A 27,008-nucleotide genomic window follows, 5' to 3' on the forward strand; every position below is an offset into this window, starting at 1 on the left:
CGTCTGCCCCTATCAGATAGCATTGGAAGGTGCCCCCATTTTCCCCTTTCCCTCTGCCCCTCCCATGTCGTCTCCTCTCCCCTCCCCTCTGGAGATAATCCGTCCGGGCCGCCCCAGGACCTTGAGCTGGCTTGGGGCCTGTGATCCGGCTTGTATGCTCATAGGGCCTGCCGCAGTCTCCCGCTCCTGTCATCAAAGAAATCCCATGTGAGAGGCCAGGGCCGTGGCAAGACCCGTGAACACACCAGCCAAATCGAGTTTGCTGATAATTCAAAGCTGATTTCCTGCCTCATATCTGAAAGTCTCATATACACAGCACTGTACAAAAACAAAAAAAGGCAGTCCCTTCTCAGTAGAGCTTAGTCTAAACAAGACAAATACATTAAAAGATCATGTATAAAAAATACAAAAAATCTCCACAGTAAAATCCCTTCCCACATCTTCCTCCCCTTCCTCCACTTCCTCCAATCATCCTCCTACTCCCCTCTCACCATCATCAATCACTTAACTTCTTGCATCCACTTAACTTCTTACAAATCTCCCCCAGTCCCTACCCACTCACTGGAAGCTAGTGTAATGTTGGGGGGGGGGGGGGGGGGTCACATGATCTAAACTTTTGCCCCCTACCTACACGAGCTGCTGCCACTGAATCTGAGATGCCCTGATAAAGGGCATTGCAAGATACTAATGTATAAGCTACTGGCAATAAATCCTTATGTCACAGCATGGATCCAGCACAAGGTCATTTATTACCACTGCTATCGAAGCATCACAGGAACTGAGGGGCCAACGAGACACCCAACCTACAGGCTCCTTCTGTCAGTTTTAATCTGTAACCCTGAATTCAGAAATAGCTAGTCAACTCCCTCTCTACTAGCCCAGAGTAGCCCTGACTCGCTCAGATCTAACTTCCACCCACATCCAAACAGCTGTATGGACTCTCTTGCATGTCTCTTGGTCCCTATTCACTGCAGTTACTTACTGGATGTCATCCGCACTTGGGTTTAGCCCAAGTTCTTGTGCTGGGCCTGGCGTGAGGTGCGTTGGCAGAGCTGTGTGTGGATCAGTACTAGAATGGCAAGAGTACCTGAGGGCAGGAGGGAAGTGCATGGGCAAAGCTGTATGTGGGGGTCTACTAGGATAGCAGGAGGTGGTGCCAGGGCAGGAGGGAAGTGCATGGGCAGAGCTCTGCGTTAGTGGGGTCTCAGTACTGGCATAGAAGAAAGTGCAGGATAGGAATGAGGTATTTTTTTTGGGGGGGGGGGGGGGCCTTAAGGCAGCTCAGATTGTCCCATGCATTTCAAACTTTTCTCTTACTGTAGGAGAGAGGAGAGTGCATTCTTCAGAGATCCGGTCAGTCCTTGACACCTGCTGCAGACACTTCCAGGGCATGGCCAAGAAGTAAGCGCTACACAGTCAACCCACTGGAGTACAAGTGGGACCACTTTAACCTGACTTACAGGTGAGAACCAGGAGAGCCTGTATCCCACCTATGAGCAGGGCTGGATTTCCATCTCCTGAAACCCTAGGTGCATGACATTCATCACCTTTCCCTACTCTGGCTGGGATTGTGGTGATTTGTCAAACCCTGGAGCCCCTCAAGTGTATCTCACATTCACACCGCAGGGTCCCAAAGCACAAACCAGCTGAACCTGACAGCAAAGCTGCTCAAGGCTCTGAACTTGAAGTTTAACTTGCTGTTCCTTCTGCCCTCCTCTTGTCCATCATTCCCCCACCCCTGCTCCCCTCCCAGTGTCCCTTCATTCTTGATGGACCCTTGGTCTGACCCAGTATGGCATTTTCTTATGTTCTTATTCCTGCCTTCTCTGTCCCCTTTTGGTTTAGTGGAGCAAGAAGTCTCTCTCTTCATGGAACATAGCCTATGAAATTCTAGGGACTCTTTCTGTAAATTTTCTTTTGGTGAGAGTGAGTTCTGACAAGGGACTCTTTTTTTTTTTTTTTGGCAGACTAACTGGGGATGGAATCAGACCAGGTGGCATCTTATTAACCGAAGCTTTGATTTACTTTTAGGTCGACTCAAACTCCAAGAGTTCAGAATGTACGGGGGTTTGCAGACAACTCCTCCTTAAATCAGGAGTAAAATCTGCACTGCCATATGTACCAACTCATATACCCACATTAGCAGTGGGTATATGAGTTGGTAACGCATATGGCAGTGCAGGTTTTACTCCTGATTTAAGGAGTTGTGTGTGCATGGTGCTAAAGTGGGCGCACACGATTAGAACATAAGACCTGCCATACTGGGTGAGATCAAGGTCCAATGAGCCCAGCATCCTGTTGCTAACGGTGGTCAGTCCAGGTCACAAGTACCCAATAGATCCCATAAAATAGATCTAATTCCTGTTACTTCCAGGGATAGTAATGACGTTCCCTAATGTACCTGGCTAACAATGTGTTATGGGCTTTTCCTCCAGGAACTTCTCCAAACCTCTCACTTGCTACGCTCGTTGCCTTCACCACGCCCACTGGTAACAAATTTCGTAGCTTGATAGTGTGCTGAGTGGAAAGTGCTTTCTATGATCTGTTTTGAATCTACTGCTTGTTAGTTTCATGGAGTGTCCTCTTGCTTTAGTATTTGAAAGGGTAAATAACCATCCTTTATTTCCACGTTCCACCCCACAAATAATTTTATAAGCTCCTATCGTGTCTTTTTCTCATCCAGGGCCAGTGGAAGTATTACACAGCTTTGGTGGCTGCCTGCAGTGCCACAACTTTGGGGATGGTGTGGCAATGGCATCTCCTTGAACACCAGGAGAGCTTTATTAAGCACAGAACATATTAAAAGTCCGACTCTGGCCGAGTTTAGCTGATTGAGCTGCTTCAGGGGCTAGCAAAAAATAAAACATGTATAGAAACATATAAATACATGAAAATACAAATAAAAACATATACACCTTACATAAGTAAATAATATGAAATTATATGCAGTAAAAATAAATAGAACAAACTTAATCACAAAACAAACATACGTCATTCAAACATGGTCTAAAGTTTTGTGTATAATGATTGTTATATGTCCCCATATAAACCCATGCTTAAAAATTGTGCAGTCTATCAAAAACATTGGTGCAATCTATAAGATCAACACATTTTTACCTATTCATTCTACTGCTGATAATTTGTCTCCATACATCTGGTAAGCTTTATCAGTGTGCTGAAAAGCCAGACATAATTAAACATAAGACACATTTCACTTGTATAGAAACAAAGTAACAAGTCATTTAACAAAATAGCAATTCATAGTCTGATTGAAACAGTATCTGCTCCGATCTAAAAGACAATCTTACAAAAGTTCTGACTTCTCTTTGCTGGAAAGAGAGAGCCCCGGATGCACAAATCACAATATCCGCACTACTCAAAGGAATCACAATTAAGAACGTTCTTCAATATTTTACATACTTTTACATGAATCTCTGGTTTTTTTTTCTCTCATTGAATTGTTTTCTTTGTCCTCTAAACTCTGTGCAGCCTAACCCAGTCTCTCCTCTTCTCTCTGATCTTATAGGTACCAGATAGCACAGTTTTTTCGCTAGTGTTATCCACCTTGTACCCTTTCCCAGTCACTTTGTAGCCTATCCCTAACCCCCAACTTCCACACCCACCCTAAAGCTTTACCGTCCTCCCTGTACTCCTTCCCTCTATCAGAAATGTGCATTTTAACTATCCCCACCTTACACCTCCCCCACCTGCGCAGACCCAAAGCATCTCAACCTCACCCATCCAACTGCCGGGACTCACTAGTGCCTATTATGATCTCACCCCTCACCCAATTCCTAGGCCTAGCCACCCTAGCCTTAACCCTACTCAATGCACAATCTATCCTCAAAAAAGCACCCATTCTCCATGACCTGCTCACAGCTGACAATCCTGATTTATGCGCCATTACCGAATCATGGCTCAAAGATTCAGACCATGTTTTCCTCAACCAGCTCCCCCTACACCACTACGACATATTCTCGATCCCGAGACCCAAAAAAGGGCTGGCGGGTTACTCTTGGCCACAAAAAAGCACCTTAACCTCAAACTTCAACCCTCTTGCTCCCCCCCCCCCCAGGTTAGAGATTGGACTTTTCAAATCATCCGCCCTCCAGATCTGCCTCATCTACCCCCCACCCAATCTCCTCGAACACGACCCTTCCCCCCTCATTGACTTTATTGTAGACAATCTCAAGTCTGACACTCCCGCAGTCATCCTCGGAGATTTTAACCTCCACGTGGACACCATCCCCCGTACACCTGCCTGTGAAACCCTCCTAATCACCCTCGAAGCCCTGGGTTTCAGACAGCTCATTACCTCACCCACACACAAAGCGGGTCATACCCTCGACCTCCTCTTTGTCAACTCCCACCTTTCAGCACCCAAGACTCCCTTAGCCACCCCCATCCCCTGGTCTGACCATTTAATCATTAATGCCCAAATTTCCCTTAATTCCCCCTCCATGACAACACAAACCCAGAAGAAAACCATCTCCTTCCGTAAACCCTGCTCCTCAGAAGACATTTCTATAGCACTCGACAAAGCAGCACAGAACCTTGACCTGTCAAACCCAGATGCTGCTTTTCACTGTTTTTATGGATCTGGTTTTAAGATTTCGGTTATATATATATATTTATTTTTTGGCTCATTTTATTATTTTTACTGTACTCAGTTGTATGATTTGACCCTTTGTGCTCCCAAAGGTTTACAATATGTTTAGTTAAGTTATTCCCTCGGTTTTTTTGTGCCTGGTTTTACTATTTTGTTTTTAATATTGGTTACTTTTTGTAATTTATGTATTGTTTTCATCAAACTATTGATTTATCCCTTTATGTATTTATGATTTATACATAGGTTTTTGGCTAGTGCCTCTGGTTTGGTGCCATATTCACATTAATCTTCCTTGTTCCCCTCTTCTGCAAAAATGTAAAAAATATATATATGTTCCCATAGGATCATGCTTATTTAATTAATGATTTTTAATGGTGCATAGTTTTTATATTTTCTATATATTGTTTACATTATTTATATTTTTAGTATGTAATATTGCATTTAAAAAAAAAACAGCATGTAAAAGTTAATATAATTGGTGCTATGTTTTATATTTACTACGGAGGACCAAATTTTAGTTTTTATTTGGATTGTCATTTTTTCATAAAGCATGTATAAGAAGCTTAATTATGATTATAACACAGTGGCATGCTTTTAATTTATTTAATACTAATTTAAAAAAAAATCTTTTAATTTTTTAAATAAATGGCGCGAAAAGGAAGGTATAAGGTGATGGGATGATGTGCAGCCCGGTGGAACGCTGACTGACTGTAAATTGTTGTTATGGTCAGCACGGTGGTTGGTGATTTATTTTTGTTTGAGCCATCAGCCGATGCAAAATGCTGACTTAGTCGTGGTGCTAAGTTTTTAAAAATTTGCTTTACTCTTTTGATTCATTATTAAATGTTAGGCATCTAACTCAAAATTTTGAGTCTATATTAGGACACAGTGCAGCACCACCTATTGTGGTTTGACTGAGCCATCAGCCGATGCTGAACGCTGACTTAATTGTGGCGACAAGTTTTGAATAAACTTTTTTCCTTCCTTTGATACGCATGGGCTGTCAAATTAATAGTCAGCCGGTCCGTGGCAATTAAAATAATTTTTTAAAACTGAGCAGACACGTTCTTAATTGTGATTCCTTTGAGTAGTGCGGATATTGTGATTTGTGCATCCGGGGCTCTCTCTTTCCAGCAAAGAGAAGTCAGAACTTTTGTAAGATTGTCTTTTAGATCGGAGCAGATACTGTTTCAATCAGACTATGAATTGCTATTTTGTTAAATGACTTGTTACTTTGTTTCTATACAAGTGAAATGTGTCTTATGTTTAATTATGTCTGGCTTTTCAGCACACTGATAAAGCTTACCAGATGTATGGAGACAAATTATCAGCAGTAGAATGAATAGGTAAAAATGTGTTGATCTTAGATTGCACCAATGTTTTTGATAGACTGCACAATTTTTAAGCATGGGTTTATATGGGGACATATAACAATCATTATACACAAAACTTTAGACCATGTTTGAATGACGTATGTTTGTTTTGTGATTAAGTTTGTTCTATTTATTTTTACTGCATATAATTTCATATTTACTTATGTAAGGTGTATATGTTTTTATTTCTATTTTCATGTATTTGTTTCTATACATGCTTTATTTTTTGCTAGCCCCTGAAGCAGCTCAATGAGCGAAACTCGGCCTGAGTTGGGCTTTTAATATGTTCTGTGCTTAATAAAGACCTCCCGGTGTTCATTGATCCTGTTTTTCTTTGGTTGCTACTGCAATATTGGATCAATTTCTGATCTGTTTCAATGGCATCTCCTTGCCATCTATGCAGGCAGGATGAGGAGGAAGGTAGCATGTGGATCCACGTGGGCATGGAAATGCCATGGCTGTAGTGTGCACACAAGAAGAAGAAATGTTTTGTAATAATTTTTTAACATTTATTTGTACTATCGCATATTGAACACCTATCTAAACAATTAAAATCTCTCTAACACACACACACACACCCTCACACACACATTACACGTAAATGTTGAGATTACTACCTGATAATCTCCTTTTCCTTAGTGTAGACAGATGGACTCAGAACAAATGGGATAGTATCTGCGTGCTAGCAGTTGGAGACGGATCTGACGTCAGCACAGGGGCGTATATATCCCCACAGGAAGCGTAGCTATTCAGTAATCTTCCTTGCAAAAGCTGTTATAGATGTGTGTACTGACGCTTAGTGAAAAAGTGAAACAGGATTCCCCTGACCGATTGATGATAGCTGGAGACCGCCAGCATTCCCAACCGGAAGGCGTTGACACCTGGTAGAGTGTACGCTCTTATGGAAATAGATGACATGGCTTACCTTGAATCGGTGAAACCCATGTATGCAGGCAGCTGGGCGGGATGCTGAGTCCATCTGTCTACACTAAGGAAAAGGAGATTATCAGGTAGTAATCTCAACATTTCCTGGCGTGTAGCCAGATGGACTCAGAACAAATGGGATGTACAAAAGCTTTACTCCCAGCCTGGGCGGGAGGCTGCCTGAGGCCCATGTAGTACCGCCCTCGCAAATGCTGAGTCCTCCCTGGCCTGGACATCCAGATGGTAGAACCTGGAGAAGGTATGGAGGGAGGACCATGTCGCCGCTTTACAGATTTCCGCAGGCGATAGCATCCTGGATTCAGCCCAGGATGCCGCTTGTGCTCTGGTAGAATGAGCCTTGACCTGTAGAGGCGGAGACTTTCCCAGCCTCTACGTACGCTGCTCTGACAACTTCTTTAATCCAGCGGGCGATGGTGGGCCACGAGGCCGCTTCACCTTGCTTCTTCCCGCTGTGCAGGACGAATAGATGGTCCATCTTTCGTAGGTCTTGTGTAAGTTCCAAATATCTGGGCAGCAATCTGCCAATGTTGAGATGGCGCAATAAACGCCCTTCTTCAGATTTCTTCAGACCCGCCGTGGTAGGCAAGGATATGGTTTGATTAAGATGAAACTGTGAAACCACCTTAGGTAGAAAGGAGGGAACCGTACGAAGATGGATAGCCTCCAGCGTGATTCTGAGAAAGGGATCACGGCAGGACAATGCTTGTAGCTCTGAGATGCAGCGGCCTGAACATACAGCCAGCAAGAACACCATCTTCAAGGTTGGAGAACGAAGAGACAGGCCCCGAAGGGGCCTGAAGGTGGATCCTGCAAGGAAATCCAAAACCAGGTTGAGGTTCCACAAAGGCACAGGCCACTTCAGTGGTGGACGAATATGCTTGACTCCCTGCAGGAAGCGAGAAACATCTGGGTGCATGGCGATGGTCTTGCCCTCCCTCCTGGGACCATAGCAAGACAGCGCAGATGGAGCTGAGGGACAAACCCTTCTGAAGTCCATCCTGCAGGAAATCCAACACAATAGGGATTGTGGGTGCATGTGGATTGGTGCCGTGAGTGTCACACCATGCTTCAAATACTCTCCAGATCTGGATATATGTGAGGGATGTGGAAAACTTGCGAGCTCTGAGGAAGGTATCAATCACGGGCTCCAAGTAACCCCTCTTCTTCAATCTAGCCCTCTCAAGGGCCATACCGTAAGAGAGAATTGAGCCGGATCCTCGTGAAGAATGGGACCTTGATGTAGAAGGTCCCGGAGAGGAGGCAGGGGAAGAGGCTCCCCTGCCAGCAGTCTTCTCATGTCCGCATACCAGGGTCTTCTTGGCCAGTCTGGCGCCACTAGAAGAACTAGGCCCCGGTGTCTCTGAATCTTGCGGATGACAGCGCCGAGCAGAGGCCACGGAGGAAAGGCGTACAGTAGAGTCCCTGGAGGCCATGGCTGAACCAGGGCATCGATTCCGTGTGAGAACGGGTCGCGCTTGCGGCTGAAGTATCTGGGTACTTGAGCACTGGACTTGTCCGCCAGTAAATCCATGTCCAGAATCCCCCAATGATCCACAATCATCTGGAAGGCCGTGGGTGAGAGCTGCCACTCCTGGATTTAGGCTTTCTCTGCTGAGGAAATCTGCTGTGCTTCGGCAGGACCGAGGACTTTCACCGTCGGGGGAGCACGGCTATCACCCCGGGAGCTCACTGGGGGAGGAACCCTTGGGTATCTACCGCAGGAGCGCGGGGCTCTAAGTCGATTAGACGGGAAAAACAAAGTAGAATCTAGAATGAGAAGAAAAGAGAAAACTTAAAGTAGTCTTGGAAAGCACGCTCAACTAGCGTGCAGGCACTCCAAACTGCTTTGGAGATGGAAATTACTGAATAGCTACGCTTCCTGTGGGGATATATACGCCCCCGTGCTGACGTCAGATCCGTCTCCAACTGCTAGCACGTGGATACTATCCCATTTGTTCTGAGTCCATCTGGCTACACGCCAGGAAAACCATGTTTATACTTCAAACTCATTACATTTTCATAAATGTTTAAACAATGTTAGTAACTAATTCATGAAGAATATTTAGAAAATAAATGTATAAGTCCTACAACGATCTTTGTTTCACCCCCTTATCTTGAGGGCTTCCTCAGGGATGGACTCAACACACAGCATTCGTAAAAGTATCTTCAATAGAGAGAAGAAAATCCAATGGAATAAAGTTGATCATACTATTCCTCTCAGCAATGTGACTTCTCCAGTCATTCAAGCTCAATAAATCATCATAAATTTCAACAAGATAATTCTAAATGAAATAAAAATGTAATAAGTATCTAGTTTCTACTTAAAGGATATGTACTGCATTTTACCGAAATACATCAACTTATGAAACAAAATGGCTCTATACATACTCCAACCCACCAGCTATTCCTAAATGTTTCCAATAAATTTCTTCACCAGATCAAGAAGTCACACTGCGGCAGAATTTGCCGACCAGTCTCGTATACCACTAGCCGTCCGTTATATACATCTGAGAAAAAGGATGGAAAGTAATGAATAATATATAAAATGGATGAAGGCAGAAATTAAACCAACTCCATCACAAGCAAATTTAAGGACTCGATACTAACCAGAAATTCAAAATTACCATCTGCATAACCCAAACATCAAATGGAGATACATCATATATCCAACAGTTGTTCAAAAGGTTACAGTTAATTCACCGTATCCATATATGTCTAAAGTTCCAAATTCCGGATCTTAATTCACCATCTGCAAGACACAAACATGCCAAATGATAAGACAAATTTCTCTACATACTATCTCGCTTACCAACGCTGTCTTCCAACCGATCAGCCTTACACCTACACGGAACTGACGTGTCCCCATCGTTTGAAGGGAGCTTAATGACGTGTTTCCAAATTCCATGTATTATATACAACATGTCGCAGGGAATTCAACCCAAACCGGTGATCCAATCAAATTGAATCACCTTTAATCATTACTCATCACGTGAAATCCACTAAGGATAAAATGAGGAGAACCAGCTAACCAGCTATCCCGTCCGCAAAAGATAAACAATCCCCATTCACATAAACACATTCCATTCAACAGGACCATTAAGTCCTTTAGGGGCAGATTAGACCAATTGAAAATAAAACATTGTTCCACTTTACGCTGTGTTGCAGATAGATTCCCACCATTCTTTAAATACACTTTCTTTATTACAAAGAACTTAATATCCTCCCAAGAATATTTAAAGTCAATCCAATGGTCTACAAGGGGTGCATGTTCTTTTAAAGCTTTGACTCGACTACAATGTTCTATAATACAAGCTCTAATCAATCTGCTTGTCTGACCCACATAAAACAATTCACAGGGGCATTTTATAATCTATATGACACCACTACTATCACAAATGAACAACTCAGGCAAAAAATATATGCGATTGGTATTAGGGGGCTGAAATTTTGTACATTGCAGAACGTGCCTGCAAACCGAGCTCGACCCGCAAGAAACCTGTCCTTGACCTGATTGACGTCTACCAGCATCTCTACATCCCTTTAATCTGTCCTGTAGGGACTGATGTTTTTTAATAGCAAAAATAGGTAATTGGCTGAAAATATTCAAAGGTGATAATATATGCCAATATTTTAATATAATATTTTATACACCAAAACCTTGGTTGAAATGGGGTATAGTGCAAATTAATCTAGATGGAACATCTTTATTATTTTACAAAAAGAAGTTCTCTCTGATAGCATATAATGCTTGCTTATAAGCTTTTTTTAATGCAAGATCTCGAATAACCCCTAGCCAAAAATCTATTGCTCAACTTTTGGGCTTGAATCTTAAAGTCCAAGGTGGAGTTACATAGACGTCTGTAGCGAAGAAACTGCCCCTCAGGAATATTGTCCTTTAACCATCTCGGATGGAAACCTATTATAATGTAGTAGGGTGTTCCTATCAATTGTCTTTCTATAAACGGTTGTAACCAATTTCTTCTGATGGACAAACACCTGAGTATCTAGAAAATTAACTGTCTGGGTGTCCTTGGATATAGTGAATTTCAGATTTACATCACTCATATTTAACATATGTAAAAATTGATTCAACTCCATTTCTGGACCTTGCCATATGAAAAATAAATCGTCGATATATCTCTTCCAACTAATGATATATTGAAACCATCTAGAAGAATATTAAGTCGGAGCCCCCCCCCCCCCCCCCAAAAAATAAAAATAAAAAAAATTTGCCCGCTGGTTGGCAGGTTGGAAAACAGATGCTCAAGTTTTGCCAGCGTCGGTTTTCTGAACCTGTGGCTGTTGGAGGGTTTGAAAACAGATGCCAGTAAAGTTAAGCGTTGGTTTTCTGACCTGCTGACAGCCACAGCTTCCGCTAATAAGGAGGCGCTAGGGATGCGCTAGTGTCTCTAGCACCTCCTTATCGGTGTGGGCCCTAATTTAAATGAAGAATTGCGCGCCCAGGAGAGGTGCCGGAGCGTGCGTCAGGACAGCGGGCAGTCAACACGGAGCGGCAGCTCTCCCGCGGGTTTTTTTTTAATCAGCCTGATAATGATAAAACCCGTCCTTGCCAGTAGTTTGTTCAGAACTGACTAGATTCAATTACACCTAATTAAAATTGATGAAACCTATTTCCTCTTCCTTATTTAGACTACCTTAAAATACATCTGCTTTAATCTAAGCAAGCACAAGTCATCTGCGTTCCTAAGAGCTTAGGTTGCAAGCAGAAAAGAGCAGAAAGAATATATTTGTTTTTCCTTTTTTTAAACCACCTAAGGACAAACTGATAACAAGCAAAGACGACGGAAGAGAGAAAGTTTTACTTCCCCCCCTTGATAAGAAATATATACAGAACGTGCCAAAACCTTGCTGTATGATCATGTCCTCGTCTCCTGCATACTTCCTATTTGTTCATGTGAGGTCGGTCTCCAAACCTGCAGGCAAAAACGAAGTTAAGCATGGACAATGAATTCTACTCAAAGAAATGAGGCCAAAGGTTTGCATACGGAGCAGCATTAAGCACTTACAGGGGGGGGGGGATGAGGTCCCAGCACTGCTATTCAGGCTGAAGAGGCAGTGCAGATGGGGGGGTGAGCCTGGAGCAGACTGAGCAGGGAACTGCTCCCTAATCCAGCACTTCTTGTCCCCCCCACCCCCCTGTATTGGAGGGGGGGGGGGAATGAGGATCACTGGGGGGATACAGGGCCGATTCTCTCTCCACTGATCCTCCACGCCCAGTTCCCACCAGTGCTGTGACCCCTCAGCTCTCCTTCACCCACCAGTGCTCATAGTGTGCATATAGGGGGGTGTGTGTGTTTTGTGGAGAGTTTTCACACCTAGCCTGCTCCAGCTTATACCCCCTTCTACTTCCTGTGTATTTACAAATTTAGCTCTGGGTACTTATCTTATAAACAAGTTTTTCCTATTTATCATTTAACAGAAGGGGTCTGTGTTTCTAACCATGTTCCTGCTCAGTGCTAAGATGCTGTTATCCACTTTCACTGAGTGGCATTTCCTCTGCTCTCCCTCCCCTGCACATTTCCAAAGCAAGCAGAACTCATTCTTCTGGTTCACCCTTCTATAATAATAGATGAGTGTCCTCTTGTCGCACCCCCGTCTGCTGGTATTTGTGTGAAAGCACCCTACTGGAACACTTCAGGATTTACTGGACTTACCAGAGTTTACCTGCTACCAGAATTTACCATATTTTTTAAATTCAAAACTCTGGTCTTCATGTGACTTTTCTGGATCCTATTTGCAATATCAAACCATATTGTCTGATCACTGGTGCTCGGGTAAGCACCCACCCACCAGGAATTAGGGACATTATCCCCATTAGTGCACAGCACACCAACTCAGGTATCACACCCTCCCTCGTGGGCTCCATTACCATCTGTCTGAGCAGAGCCCCTGGCAGGGTATCCACTATCTCTCTACTGCTGTTAGATTCTGCAGAAGGGATGCTCCCATCCACTTCCATCAGATTAAAATCTCCAACCAACATAGTAGTAATATAGTAAAGACGGCAGATAAAGACCAAATGGAAAAGTGCAAAGTGTGATGCACATAGGGAAAAATCCATTGGCAGGTAAAATATGCTGGATTCTGTACTGGGAGTCATTACCCATGAAAAGCATCTTGGGAGTCCTTGTGGACAATGTCAAAATCCTTGGTACAGCGCACGGCAGTGATCAAAAAAGCAAAAAATGTGAAGAATGATCCAAAAAAGAATGGAGAATAAAACAGAAAATATCGTTGCCTCTGTATCGAGCCCTGGTTTGACCTGACCTTGAGTACTGTTGGGTAGTTCTGGTTGCCCCATCTCAAGAAGGCAATAGTGGAACCAGAAAAATTTCAGAGGAGGGAGACACAAATGATAAAGGAAATGGAGCATCTCTTATGATGAGGTTGCACAGGCTTGGAAAAGAGATGGCTGAGAAGGGGGGCATGATTGAAATTTATAGAATTGAGTGGGGTGGAAGGGGTAAACAAAGGATGGTAACTTACCCTTTAAAATACTAAAACAAGGGGATGCTCCATGAAACGAACCAACAGATTCAAAACAATTAATAGCGCTTTATCAACACACAATCAAACTGTACAATGTGTGGCCAGAGGGAGGTGATCAAGGGGACTAGAGCAGCAGGATTTAAGAGGCTCAGACAAGCTCCAGGAAGAAAAGTTCACAACACATTATTAGCCAGGTAAACTAAAGAAAATTACTGCTGCCCCTGGGAATACGTTACAGGAAACAGATCTACTTTATGGGATCTGCCAGGTACTCGCTGAGCTCGATGGACCTTACTTTGACTCAGCATCGCCATCAAAGAATATTTCTGGTGTGGGTAAGTTCTTAACATCCTCCTCAGTAAAGAATTCAGTTTTTCTGCAATTTCCTTTCTTAACATCCTTTTTGCCCTTCATTCAGCTAGCCCTCCAAATGACTTTCTCACATGCTTTTTATTTTGAATGTACTTGAACATGTTTTTTTTTTTTGGTTTGTTTGTTTTTGCCTCTGTCAAGCTTCTTAAATTCTGTCTTAGCCTCTTACTACTATTTTACATGTAACTTACCAACGCTTATGCATTTCTTCGTTTTGGGTCTGTCCTTTTTGCTTTAATTGCCTCTTTGCTCTTACTATTAAACAGTGCTGGCAGTCATTTGGTCTGGATTTATGCGGACAAAACATGATTTGTGCACAGATTTTCTGCACAGAAACCATGACTTTTGCATATAAAATATTTTATGTGTACTAGACGTATTTTTGCGAGCTTTATAGCTCCTGATGCATTTGCATATCATTAGATTACTGCATCAAAAGTTAATTCAGTTTTTACTAAGCGAGTAAAGAAAATATGAACTAAAATGTAGATCGTTTTATTACATCGGGCTCAAAGGTGAATGATCTAAAGAAGAAACTTGGTGTTTTTTACACTACTGGACTACATTCTGTGGTGCCTTCTACTTGGAGAGACTGGGACTGCAGGAGCTGTGAATGAACCTCCTACACAGCCCATACTCCTACAACAATGCTTCTCTCCAAGAGAGGCTCTCCAAGCCTCTCTTGGAGGTGCACCTAGTCAACTGGGTTTTCACGATTACTACAATGAATATGCTAAGATTGCATACTTTAGAGACTGAAGGTATGCAAAGCTCTCTCATGCATATTCATTGTGGTAATGCTGAAATCTCAAATGGTTAGGTGTGCTTCTAGGAGAGGGTTAAAAAAAAACTTCTCTACAGCATCATCTGCTGAGAGGCTGTGACTGCAGGAGCTGTGACTTTCCCCTGCTGAGAGAGTGAGACTCCAGGAGCGATGAGCTCCTCTCTGAGAGGCTGTGACTGCAGGAGCTGTGAGTTTCCCTGCTGAGAGAGTGAGACTCCAGGAGCGATGAGCTCCTCTCTCAGCCAGCAGTCCTACAGCAGTCCTCAGGATCTACTCTTGCTTTGAGATCTTTTTGTTCCTATCTCTCTGGCTCTAGGAGATTCAATTTTAGATTTTCTTCTCCCCAGGATTGTTCAGTATCCCAGCACCTTGAATAAAGGAGATACTGAGAGAGCCTTATCTCTCGCCTTCAGGATGTGGAGCTCCATTTCTCCCTTCTCCTTCCGGCATGTGGGACCACAGGAAGAGTCTGATATTAAGATAGGTAAGTGGAACCTCAGACCCTCCTCAGGCTCATTTGTCATGGCATCCTTAAAGAAGAAGAAGGATGAGAAATGCAATGTCCTTATCAGATAAAGTCATTTGAACTGTACCAGCTCATTCCGCCATGAATTCCCCACACCCATTTCCTGAGCTGTAATGGCAAATTCACTCAGTAACTAAACTACTGCACCAAAACAGAAACTCAAATGGCTGCAACCCAGCCTACGAAAAGATGGCAATGCAAATACTACAATGTACCCTAGGACACAAATGCACCTCCTAATGGGAGGTTCAAATTGGGAAACAGAGCAAGCTGGACTGCTACAGATCCCTACACAGAAAACACACGCTAGCAAGATCCCATCACTCGGTCACAAATGCAAAAAATGGACATTCACCAAAAATGTTTAAAAACAAACAAAAAAAAAAACCCTCCCTTTTTTATTACAGATAATTAACACAACTTTATTTACTAGATTCTTTATCAAGAAGAAAAGTTTCAAGATGTGATGGATCATAGAATATAAACTTATTCCTAGCAAGTGTTACACAACACCTACATGGGAATTTTAATAAAAACATTGTGCCTAAGGCTAGGACCCGTTCTTTTAACAAGAAAAATTGCTTCCTTCTCAACATCAGGGAAAATCTGGATTTTCCCTCCACAGAACAAAAAAAACTTTGTTTTTGAAGTATTTTTTGTAAAACAAGATTTTTATCTGTTTCACAAACAAAGGTAACCAGAAGTGTAGCCCTTGTTGGAGTTTCATCTATTGATGCTTCCGAAAAGATGTTAGATTAGGGCTACCGTCTTGAACCACAATGAAATCATCCTCTAGAGCCCCATTATTAACTTGAGTTCGAGGAACATAAAATAATTTGGAAATCAATATCTCTTTACTAGTTGATATTTGCAATACCTCTCCTAGATATTTTCGAAGCAATTCAATTGCTGATAGCAGCCTTGTGACTGGGAAGTTTAAAAGAACAGAGATTTTTAACTCTCATCCCGTTTTCCAGACTTTCAAGCTGTCTCTGTGTCACAAGGCTGTCTTTAACAAACAACGCACTTGCCATTTGTAAGTTAGTAATGTGTTGATCAATTTATTTAAATGATTTGTATGTTCCTGGAGCTTATTCTTGGTCTCAGTACTGGAAGATCCAAATTGAGCCATAGCCTGCGCTAATAATTTCTCCATATTATTAACTGACCTCCATACATCAATTAAAGTTATATTTTTTAAGTCAGATATTTCTACATTTTTATTATCCACCATAACTGTAGCTGCTTGTGTAGATGTTTCCAACTTTCCACCTTCACTACAACTTCTGAGTCCTCAGTCTTATCTCTAGGAGATTCTATTATTGATATCACATTTGAATTTTCTAAATCAATATTAGTTACAACCTCTAGGTTTTGAGGTGATGAATGCTGGCCAGGACTCCATGTGGAACCTGATGAGAAAGGAACTTCCGGATTGGGGTTTGAAGAATCCAAATTTACAGTTCGAATAATATGTGTGTCCATAGGACCCCTTGCCGTAGAAGTAGATGGTATCGAGGGAAACACTTTTATCTTCCTTTTTCTGCCCATGTGTGTTAAATTTGGGCTCTTTCCGACAGAGTGAGATGAACTCGGCAAGGGGCGCGCCCCTTAGGCATCACGCTGGCGGCTGCATGCTGCAGGCCCCTGGCTTTTATGCCGGTAAGCGTCCCGGATAGATGATGTCACGGGGGGGGGGGGGGGTGTCAAACCGCTTGTTGGGCACATTTTGATGAATAATTAATATAGATATCTCTCATTGGTATAGATATGGAGTTGTGAGTGATAATTACCTGTTATAACACTCCCCAAACTGAGGACTAAAAGAATTGTAACAGGGTTTTTCTTACCTCATATTATTTTTCCTTATTATTATTGTAATATGGTTGTTATCATTTACAATTTCTTATGTTTTTACTGATGTAAAAATCGATAAATTCAATAAACTATAAATAAAAACAAAAAACTCCCAACAACCAACAGATTATATCAACAGTCTTGTAAAAATGAGCTGACCATATAACTCACATATAAATAGTCTTTTAAAACTTCGGCGAAAGAGACAGAGGTCCCGCGGAGCCACCACAGAACCCCCATCTTGCGATGAGACGCCTGGCAGGCTGCTGTGGAATGGGATCTGCGGCAGAAGCCAGGAAGTCTTTCAGCTGAGAGGTGCAGGTTTATCAGGAAATTCAACTCTACCTTGAAGAATGTGCTGTGAGAACATTCCAGCTCTGCATTCTGGCTCATACAGGAAGAGCACGGTGGAAGGTAACTGATAACTGGAGCCCTGGGATTCCCATGAAGCAACACTTCTCAAACAGCATGTGAAGTCTATATGAAACCTGCTTAGGAATGAGATTAAAAATTCATTTCATATCAGCCCACTCCAAACCTTCAGCTAGGCAGCATCTAGCACTGCAGTAGAATGTTCTACTTAATAAAGAACTTTCATATGAAAAAATGTGTTCACAAAAAAGCAAAATTGGTTCTTACCTGCTAATTTTTGTTCCTGTAATTCCACAGATCAGTTCAGACTCCTGGGTTTTGCCTCCCCTCCAGCAGATGGAGACAGAGAAGTATTGACTGACACTGCTACTTATGATGAGGTGCCACTTGCAGTTCCTCAGTATTGAAAAGTACCCAAGCCAGAGAATAGCCAGAGCAATTAACCTCCCTGAGCAAAAACGAACAAGAACATGTGCCAGTCTTCAGAGATACAGAAAAGAAGTAACGAACGGACTCTCCTAATCTCCCTATCCCCCACTGGGCGGGACTCTGGAATGATCTGTGGCACTACAGGAACGAAAATTAGCAGGTAAAATCCAATTTTCCTTTCCCTGTACGCACCCGGATCAGACCAGACTCCTGGGATGTACCAAAGCTTCTCTATCTGGGGTGGGACCTCGAGAGTCTCGCTCGAAGCACACACTCTCCAAACCCTCTAGTGTCTGGGGCCTGGACATTCAGAGGGTAATGCCTGGCAAAGGTGTGCAAAGACTTCCAAGTAGTCTCTCTACAGATCTCTTGCAGCGATACCTGACATTCTGCCCAGGAGGCTGCCTGCGAACGAGTGCAAGCTGCCCGAAGACAGACGGGAATCAGACAACCTTGAGTAATGGAGGCGGAACTGATTGCTTCCTTCAACCACCGAGCAATGGTGGCTCTTAGAGGATTTATGTCCCTGCCTGGGACCACTCCACAGCACAAACAGATGATCGGACAGGCAGAAACTGTTAGTCACCTCCAAATTACCACAAGAGCACCCACTTAACATCCAACCTCCGTAAGTCTTTAGACTGAGGTGTAGCGGAGACCGGATTTGGAAAGGACGGGAGCTCCACCGATTGATTTAAATGAAAACAGGACTCAACCTTGGGCAGAAAGGAGGGGAAAGTCCTTGGGGACACTCCTATATCTGTAATCCTCAAGAAGGGCTCCCTGCATGACAAGGACTGGAGCTCGGACACTCTCCAAGCAGAACATATGCCACCAGAAAGCTCACCTTCAAAGTAAGATCATTAAGAGTCATTCGCTTCAAAGGTTCATACAGGGAAGCACCCATAGCTCTCATAAGAACCTGCCATACTGGGTCAGACCAAGGGTCCATCAAGCCCAGCATCCTGTTTCCAACAGAGGCCAATCCAGGCCATAAGAACCCAAAGATTAAGTCTATTCCATGCTACTCATATTAGTAATAGTGGCTATTTTCTTGAGGGCAGCCAAAATGACCTCCATTCCCACACTGAGCGGGAAGGGGTCCCCGGGAGATTTGCCGCGCCAGAGAGCCAGCCAGGTTCATGGCACCCACCCAATTTGTCCATCGTTCCGCTCCCAGATGGGCCCTCCTCACCGGGGAGGCATCGGGAGCACAAGCCGCCTGCGAAAGGCTCGTACATGGCCAGAAAGAGAAATGCAGCGGGGCAGGAGCGAAAGAAGCCGCTGGAGAGACGGGGAGCCGGAGAGCTGCTCAACTAAATAAGGGTGCGAGCCATGTCGGAAAGTGCGTCACAGCCCAGAGAAACTGTTTTGCTGGGTTTTTTTTTAAATTAAAATTTATAAAAAGAAACATTTCCCTGAGAAGGCAGCAGGCTCTGTCTGTCCCCTGCAGGATGAGTGAGCCAGGACCCCTGGTATCAATCCTGACCAGCACTAAGGAGCTGAGGGCTGAAGAAGGCTCCCCGACCCTTAGCCCTTCTGCCTCAAATACCAGGAGGGATAGCCCGCCTGAAACCTAACTACCCCCTGGGAGGCTTTAGAGAACTTGAATCTTCTGTCAAACATTCTTTTTCTATCTTTCAGACTGCAGGTTTTGCACCTCCACCATCTGCTGGAGACAGAAAAATACTGAGGGGCTGCAGGTGACACCTCATCATAAATAGCAGTGTTAGTCAAAACTTCTCTGTCTCCATCTGCTGGAGGGGAGGCAAAACCCAGGAGTCTGGACTGATCTGGGTACGGACAGGGAATGGTAGATTCTTGGGATTGCTTCAGAACATTGCTCTTGAATTATCCTGCAGAATCTGCATCAATGGGCAAACCAGGCAACCTCCTAGGGCATTGCACTTCAGGAGGGACCTGAAATTTTGAAACCAACTTTTTTTTTTTTTTCTGGGGTGGTGGGGCGGATGAAGGAAATGGCTCTTTTTCCACTTTAACCCTCAACTGTTTACCTAATTTCTACTAAAAAAAAAAATAAAATTGAAAAGATTCACAATACAACTGGCAGGTTAATATTTACTGAGTACATACACCTGTCTGCTTTTGTATACTAACAACGCGGATGGATAACGTTTGTTAATATTTGATACGCTCTGCAAATATCCTGTAATGAAAATGATAAAAATATTTAATTTAAAGCTATTAATAAGAGGGAAAAATATACCAGATATACATTTTAACACTGATCCACATCTAGCAACATTCAAAAACAGTCATGTAAACTTAGTTTTATCCAATTTTCACCCTCCCCTCCTTCAGCCCCCACCAGCATAAATACGAGGAGAGTTACACATCAAAAGGCACATCTAAGTATAGAAAACACAACTGCAGTATAAGAATAGTAATCTCTCTATTGTAATCGGGCTCTTTCACCAATCCCTCCCCCCACCAATCCTTTTACCTAGCTTTACAGAGCATTACTCCAGGAAATGAGATAAATTCTACCCAACTGCACAAAATACATGCACATCACCACTTAAAGTAACAGAAACAGAATGTGATTCTTCAAGGATCATTTATCAGCTCGCTTCTAGCCCTGGGTGAAAGTTGTTGAATATACGGGTCCCATATTGCAATGACCGTATCCTTACTTTTATAGGATCTGGACATAGCCTGATTCTCCATTTGCATTAATCTATGCACTTTGTTCCTCTAATCCCAAAAAGAGGGCGGAAATTGATCACTCCAAACCATAAGAATCGCTTTCTTCCCCGTGTGTCAGGCTTTCCTCTGTAAAAGAGCAGGCCCTTTGCCTCTTACTGACATGGATATAGAACCCCATCAGGGGGAAATGTCAGTTTTTGACCTAAAAGATGAAAAATATTTACAGATTTTGCCCCAAAACGTTGGATAACAGGACAAATCCAAAAGTAACCCAACAGACCCCTATTTTGTTGGCCCTTAACAAAAAGATCAGAGTCATAAGAACATAAGAAAATGCCATACTGGGTCAGACCAAGGGTCCATCAAGCCCAGCATCCTGTTTCCAACAGTGGCCAATCCAGGCCATAAGAACCTGGCAAGTACCCAAAAACTAAGTCTATTCCATGTTACCGTTGCTAATGGCAGTGGCTATTCTCTAAGTGAACTTAATAGCAGGTAATGGACTTCTCCTCCAAGAACTTATCCAGTCAATACTCTTCACTCTGAACAGCCATGTAGGTGTTATGCTCTATGTAGAAATTTATATTGCAGTTCCCTTAGATTTGCATCTTCCGATAACTCTGGTATGTGAGCAAAAGCGGAGGACAGCTGAAGCTCATCTAAAGCAATCGACAATTCAGTTTGCCACTTACTCAACAGATTGGCATAACTGGCCTTGGGCCCCAAAAGTACAAGAGCCTTACGGATACGTGACACCCTCAGTTTTCTTCTTACCTCTATTTGAAAAAAATTCCTCAATCTGTTCTTGAAAGGTCTCCTCTAAGTTAGTTCTTGAGTTCTAATATAATGCTGTAATTAAAAATTATTTATGGTGTAATGCAAAGTTGGACTGTAACTCTAAATAGGATAATATTTTCCCTTTATCATCCACCACCTGTGATACCAAGGTTAAACCCTTTGCAGCCCAATGGACAAAGGCTCCAGATTGCATTCCCAGAGTAAAATCTAAATTCTTTGATTAGGAGGTATCCCAATTCTCTCGGACTATGTCCCAACTTGTGGCAAAGAAACACCCGGGCCCATTGTAACGGAATTATTAAATTATAGATTTCCTCTTGGAAGACTTTCAATCTTTGCATGAAGAATATAGTTAAGTTGAGAAGGAGCTATGAAACTTTTTTCAAAATCCAGGGGTGTGAAGTGCGACCCGTTAAAAGACTGTCTCTAACATGGCATAACAGCCAAGTTATAGTCCTCAACATTCGGGATTCCCAAACCACCTTCCCTCCAGCTATCCACCATCTTGACTATAGAAATCCTGGCTCTTACCCCACCACAGAAACTTTGAGCATAGCATATCTGAGAGTAACATTGCATTTTTTGCAAGAGTAAGAATTATTTAAGCCATAAAATCATTTTAAAAAGATTCGCTCTGCCCATTACAGAAGGTGGCAGGCCATATCATGCCAAAAATTAAGTTAAGCAATAGTAATATGCTTAATTCATATAACGTACCTGGATTAATTGGAAGGTCCACTCCCAACTATGTAGAAGTCACCCGCTCAACGCAGCGGAAACCCTTCTCTCCAGTGTGATTTAAGGGAAGCATGTGACACCAACACTTCCAACTTGTGAAAATGTAATTTGTATCTACTAAAAGATTCAAAGAGAGAGAATTCTTCCATCTATACTGGTAAGGATACTCAAATACATAAGATCATCCACAAATACCACAGTCTTAAACACTTTATTACCCATTTTAATCCCAGTAATACTATCATTTTGGTGAATTCCCCTCAAAGGTACTATAGTCAAATGAAAAGCAAAGGTGAGGGGGACAACCCTGGCGTGTACCTCATTGTAAAATGAACTCTCTTGTGGGACTACCATGCACCAAGACATGTGTTCTAGGTTGTGTATACAGAAGCCAAACGACATTCAGCCATAAACCTATGAGGCCAAAGCGTTCAAGTACATGAAGGTAATCCATGCCACCCAGTCAAAGGCCGTTTGAGCATCAAAACTAATTAGCATGGAGGGAATGTCATGACCCCTACTCCGATATAAGGAAGACAACACCTTCCTTATATTCATTACAGAATGCCTGTCTCAGACAAACCCAACTTGATGATCTGCTATTAGATCTGGCAGAAAGATTGCTAGGCAATCTGTAAAAATCTTAGCCAAGAGCTTAAGATCAAAATTTAGAAGGGCTATCAGCTGATACCATTCCAGTAAGGACGGATCTTTAGCCTTTTTTGGCAATATTGTAATCAAATCAGGGCATTATTCATTTGGTAAGGAAACCTGTCTATCATATATCCATACATGGTAAGTAAGGGAAGTGTAATCTTATCAATCAATCAAAATTGTGTAAGATTCCTCACCAAAGCCATCAGGTCCTGGGGCTTTATAGTAGGGTGTCTCCCAAATTCCCAGCTGAATCTCCTGCACACTAATTGGTGCATTCAGTCTGGCAAGCTGCGATTTTTTTGAGCTGCAGAGGTTTGAATCTCTGAAAAATATTTTCTCTAACTTCTATGTCCATTGCCTGCCTCGAGTAAAGATGCTGAAAATGATCCAGAAACACATCCTGCAATTCTTCAGCAGAGTTAACAATATTATTCCCCCTGTCCCATAATGCAGTAATATATTTTGCCCCTAGCTTGCATTTGACTAGGAAAGCCAATAACTTCCTCGCCTTGTTAGCATGTTGGTATAATTGAAACTTGTAATAAAACAGACTTCTGCTCTTTGATAGAGCAGCGAGTTAAGAGCTGTCAATGAAAAGATATTTGTCCGACTCTTGTGTATGATTTGCCAAATATAACATGTCTCTACATACTTGTTGTTCCAATCTTAGAATTTGAGTCCATGAAACTACACCTGTGTTCTAAATAAGCAAAACCCACCTTTCCTGTCTCCCAGAACAATGCAGGTTCTGCCTTGTGAATCTTATTCTCCTGGAATTCCAGCCATCTTTGGATCTGCCGGTTTCACTTTTTCCTTTTCTTTTTTCACGAATCTGATCAGGACTCGCCTAAAAACACCATGGGCACTCAGCCTAACAATTCTCAACTGTGCTAAGGTCAAATTGAAGTCCTCGCAAGCAGGGTGTGCTCTGTTAAGGGTGCATTTCAGGGAGGCCCCAGGAGCAGGACAAAAGCATGTCTAACGCCTACCATAGCATCATGTGACCCCTCTATAAATATTTTTTAAACTTATTTCTATTTAAATTTATGCCAATGTTATGGCAAGAAAATTGGAAAAATATCTATCTCCCCTACATTAAAATATGCAAGAATATGAAGATATATAAAGCTAAAATATATTTTAAGAGCTTCACTGGAGCATCCCCCTCCTGACTTGCCTACTATCCACAAAAGTCCAATGTTTATGTAGATGATGTGAGAGATGGGCTTATAGCTCTTCAAAATGAAACCTCTAAGAGACCAATATTCAGCACTACTTAGCTGAATAAGTAGCAACTAATTTCACTAAGTGGCGGTGGCTGAATATCCAGCTGCAGTCAGCAGCCACCACTCGTCAGGTAAGTACTCGTCCAGCTAAATCGTCAGCCAGAGAAATGGTGGTGGAATGAATGTGGCAAGGCTGGGGAGGAGCTGCTTATCTGGTTAATTTTGCCAGAGAATTAGCGACTTTTGTGGAGTTTCAGCTGCTGAATATCCCTTGTAAGGTAGCCAGCTGGATAAGTCTTATCCGGTTTAGCAATGTTTTAATATCCAGCCCTAAGGGGTCTTAATGCGGGAGTGCATGCTTTACATGGATTCATTTCAGGAGGCAGCGGATATGAGGGGTCACCATTAACTATTTTCACCCATGGCACCATTTGCCTTGGAGCTGATCCTGATTGACCCATCAATTCTACCAGTTCACAGCAGCAAGTTAGTCTGTGGTGGTGAATCAAAGTGCCGGGTAAGGGTAGAATCTGCCCCTTTAGTGTTCGTCTCTCTCTCTCTCTGCCAGGCTTCTACACTTCCAACCACACAGACTGCTGGTCTTCTCCCCTCCATCCTTGCTTTGATGGGGTGAATGGAGAGCTGGCACATGCTTTCCTGCCTCCCCAGGGAGATATTCACTTTGACAACCATGAGTTCTGGATCCTGGGCCATTCTCGCTTCAGCTGGAAACAAGGTACTGGGGCTGCTCTACATGACAACACCTAAAGCACATCAACAGATACCCCCAGGGTGCTCAGTCCTTGCATGGTTCTGCTCTGCTCTGTCTGCACATCTGTGATGTTCACTGTGCAGTCTCTGGGCCCAATGTCTCTGTGTTTGCTGTACAGTCCCTGGGCCATACAAGTCTCTGAAATGCTCAAATTAAGGAAGGAGGGGGCAGAGAGTACAAGTAGAGGGAGAGATTGTAGGCAGGAGAAGTTAAAGTTGGGGATTTTGGGGTGAGATCTTCCAAGTGGTAGTTGTAGAAAGGAAATATTGCAGGGGAGGGGGGAGAGAGATATGGAGATGGGGGAATTTTTCTTTATATTTGGCACAGGCACTTCTGCCCTGGGTTTGTTCCTTCTGTGGCTTTTATTAGTGTAATGAAACGCAGAAGTCCAGGAAGAGTAATAGGAATGCTTTATAGTGAGGAAGTGGACAGACTGCATCCCATGCTGTTTCAGTGATTTTTTTTTCTACTTTTGTCTGTCTTGCAGTTCAGTTTTCTTGGTCTGATTCTACCTCTTCTCTCTCTCTGGCAGGGGTGTGGCTCAATGACCTGGTACAGGTGGCAGCACACGAGATTGGACATGCCCTTGGACTCTGGCACTCCCACGATCTAAGTGCATTGATGCACCCAAATGCCACGTACACCAGGATACGACACGTGGCTCAGGATGATATCTGGGCTATTCAGCAGCTGTATGGTAATGGATGGGAGTGAGCATGGGAAGCGATGGGGGGTGGGGGAGAGCATGGGAAGGATGGAAGGTGCTGAGCTTGTGCTACATAGTCTGGTTAATGGAGGGAGAGAGCTGCAGGTTAGGGAGGGAATTGGAAGCAGACTGCACACTGGATCTGCTCAGTCTATATTATGGAGGGGAGGAGCTGCAGGTTTGAATTTAAAAACAGAACAAATTGTTTTCTTCCAGATGCAGGACAGTTACTACCATTGTTTCAGGGCCTTACACTGCAGGTTGACTTTACCATGTTTGCACTTCTTGTTCGATAGGTTGTGTGGACAAGAAGCAGCAGTGCAAGCTCTGGGCTCCTCTCTGTAGGAGACGGCCAGTCTATATGAAGAGGCATTGTCCAAGCACCTGCAACGCTTGCTTTGGTGAGGCCCTCTCCATCCTCTCGGTTTCTCAGCTCACTCTTTACTCTGTCCCTGTCATACTCATTTCATCTCGGATACTTCTTCCTCTCCCTTTCCAGCCAGCGTGCTCCTGCTTTCCTCTCCTCTGTAACTGTGCTTCTCTGCATACTTTTCCAGCCTCTTCTCCATCAGTCAATATACAGTGCTACTCTGCCTCTATGTAGTGCAGCAATTCCCCACAATGTGCGGTACCGCGCACCTCTCTGTGCGGCGCGACAATACTCCAGAAGAGAGCTGGTACCTGTCAACATCGGGTAAGAAATTCTGCTTGCTGGATTCCTCTTGCTGGAGGTCATCTGGGGAGGAGGCGCAGAGAGTGAATGGTGGTATCTTTCACTGGTGGCAATGCCAAGGGGACGTGGAAGGGAAGCTGTGATGCCATAAAAGGCTGGAAGGGAAGACTGTAATGCTGGGGGGAGGTGTTGGGGTGGAACAGGAGGCAGTGTGGCGAGGGGAGAGAGGGAAGGTGGTGAGAGGGAAGGATGTATGCTGATGGCAGAGGGTAGGAGGTGATGATGGTGCTGATGTCGGGGGGGGGGGGGGGCCTGGGAGGTAATGGAAGGAGGTGTTTCAGGAGTTAGGGACGGGTAAAAAAAGTGGTAGTATGGTGAGGGAGGAGAAGGAAGGGGGGGGGGGGGGGGGGGGGGGGAGTAGTGTGCCTGCCCCAGCACAGTGAATCCAGCCCTGAGTGTGCTGTGGCATTAAAAACAAAAAATTGGGAATAGCTGCTCTGGGATCCAGAAACCAGGACTAACCTTTGCTATCCTACATTCCTGCTCATACCCCAGATCAGTCCAGACTCCTGGGTTTTGCCTCCCTGCCAGCAGATGGAGACAGAGAAGAAAAGCTTTACTGACACTGCTACTTACCTAGGGTGCCCCCTGCAGTCCCTCAGGATTTCAGACTCTAGCAGATGGTAGAGATGTAAAACCTGCAGCCTGGAATTAAAAAAAAAATAAATTCACAAGGAAAGACTTGTCTGTACTCCCAGGGGTGTTGGGCTTCAGGAAAGGTCATCCCTCAGATCGAGGGATGGTGACCCTCAGCGCAACCATGGCGAGGACATGGACAGTCAGTGGTCTGGCTCCCTTCTTGTCTCCCATGTGGTCTTCTCTCGTACCTCCCAGGCTGGTGATCAGCAAAGGAAAGTATTGCCTTTCTTTACCGGTTTGCTTGTTGGGTGATTTAAAAAAAAAAAAAAAAAAAAGAGAAAATTTTGCCAGCATG

At 43.5% G+C, this 27,008-nt stretch overlaps 1 protein-coding gene across 1 annotated transcript in view; it reads left to right on the forward strand.

Moving 5' to 3' along the window:
- The window catches only part of LOC115082223 (matrix metalloproteinase-23-like), a 44,076-nt gene that overhangs the window by 11,037 nt on the left and 6,031 nt on the right, over positions 1-27,008 (forward strand). The window contains exons 2-6 of the mRNA XM_029586478.1: positions 1,323-1,462; positions 14,941-15,077; positions 24,432-24,599; positions 25,168-25,332; positions 25,638-25,742. Of these exons, the coding sequence (XP_029442338.1) occupies positions 1,323-1,462; positions 14,941-15,077; positions 24,432-24,599; positions 25,168-25,332; positions 25,638-25,742 (715 nt within the window). The remainder of the gene's footprint in view (positions 1-1,322; positions 1,463-14,940; positions 15,078-24,431; positions 24,600-25,167; positions 25,333-25,637; positions 25,743-27,008) is intronic.

The sequence above is a fragment of the Rhinatrema bivittatum genome, unplaced genomic scaffold (genome assembly GCF_901001135.1).
Source record: "Rhinatrema bivittatum unplaced genomic scaffold, aRhiBiv1.1, whole genome shotgun sequence".
In the NCBI taxonomy this organism is placed as follows: Eukaryota; Metazoa; Chordata; class Amphibia; order Gymnophiona; family Rhinatrematidae; genus Rhinatrema; species Rhinatrema bivittatum.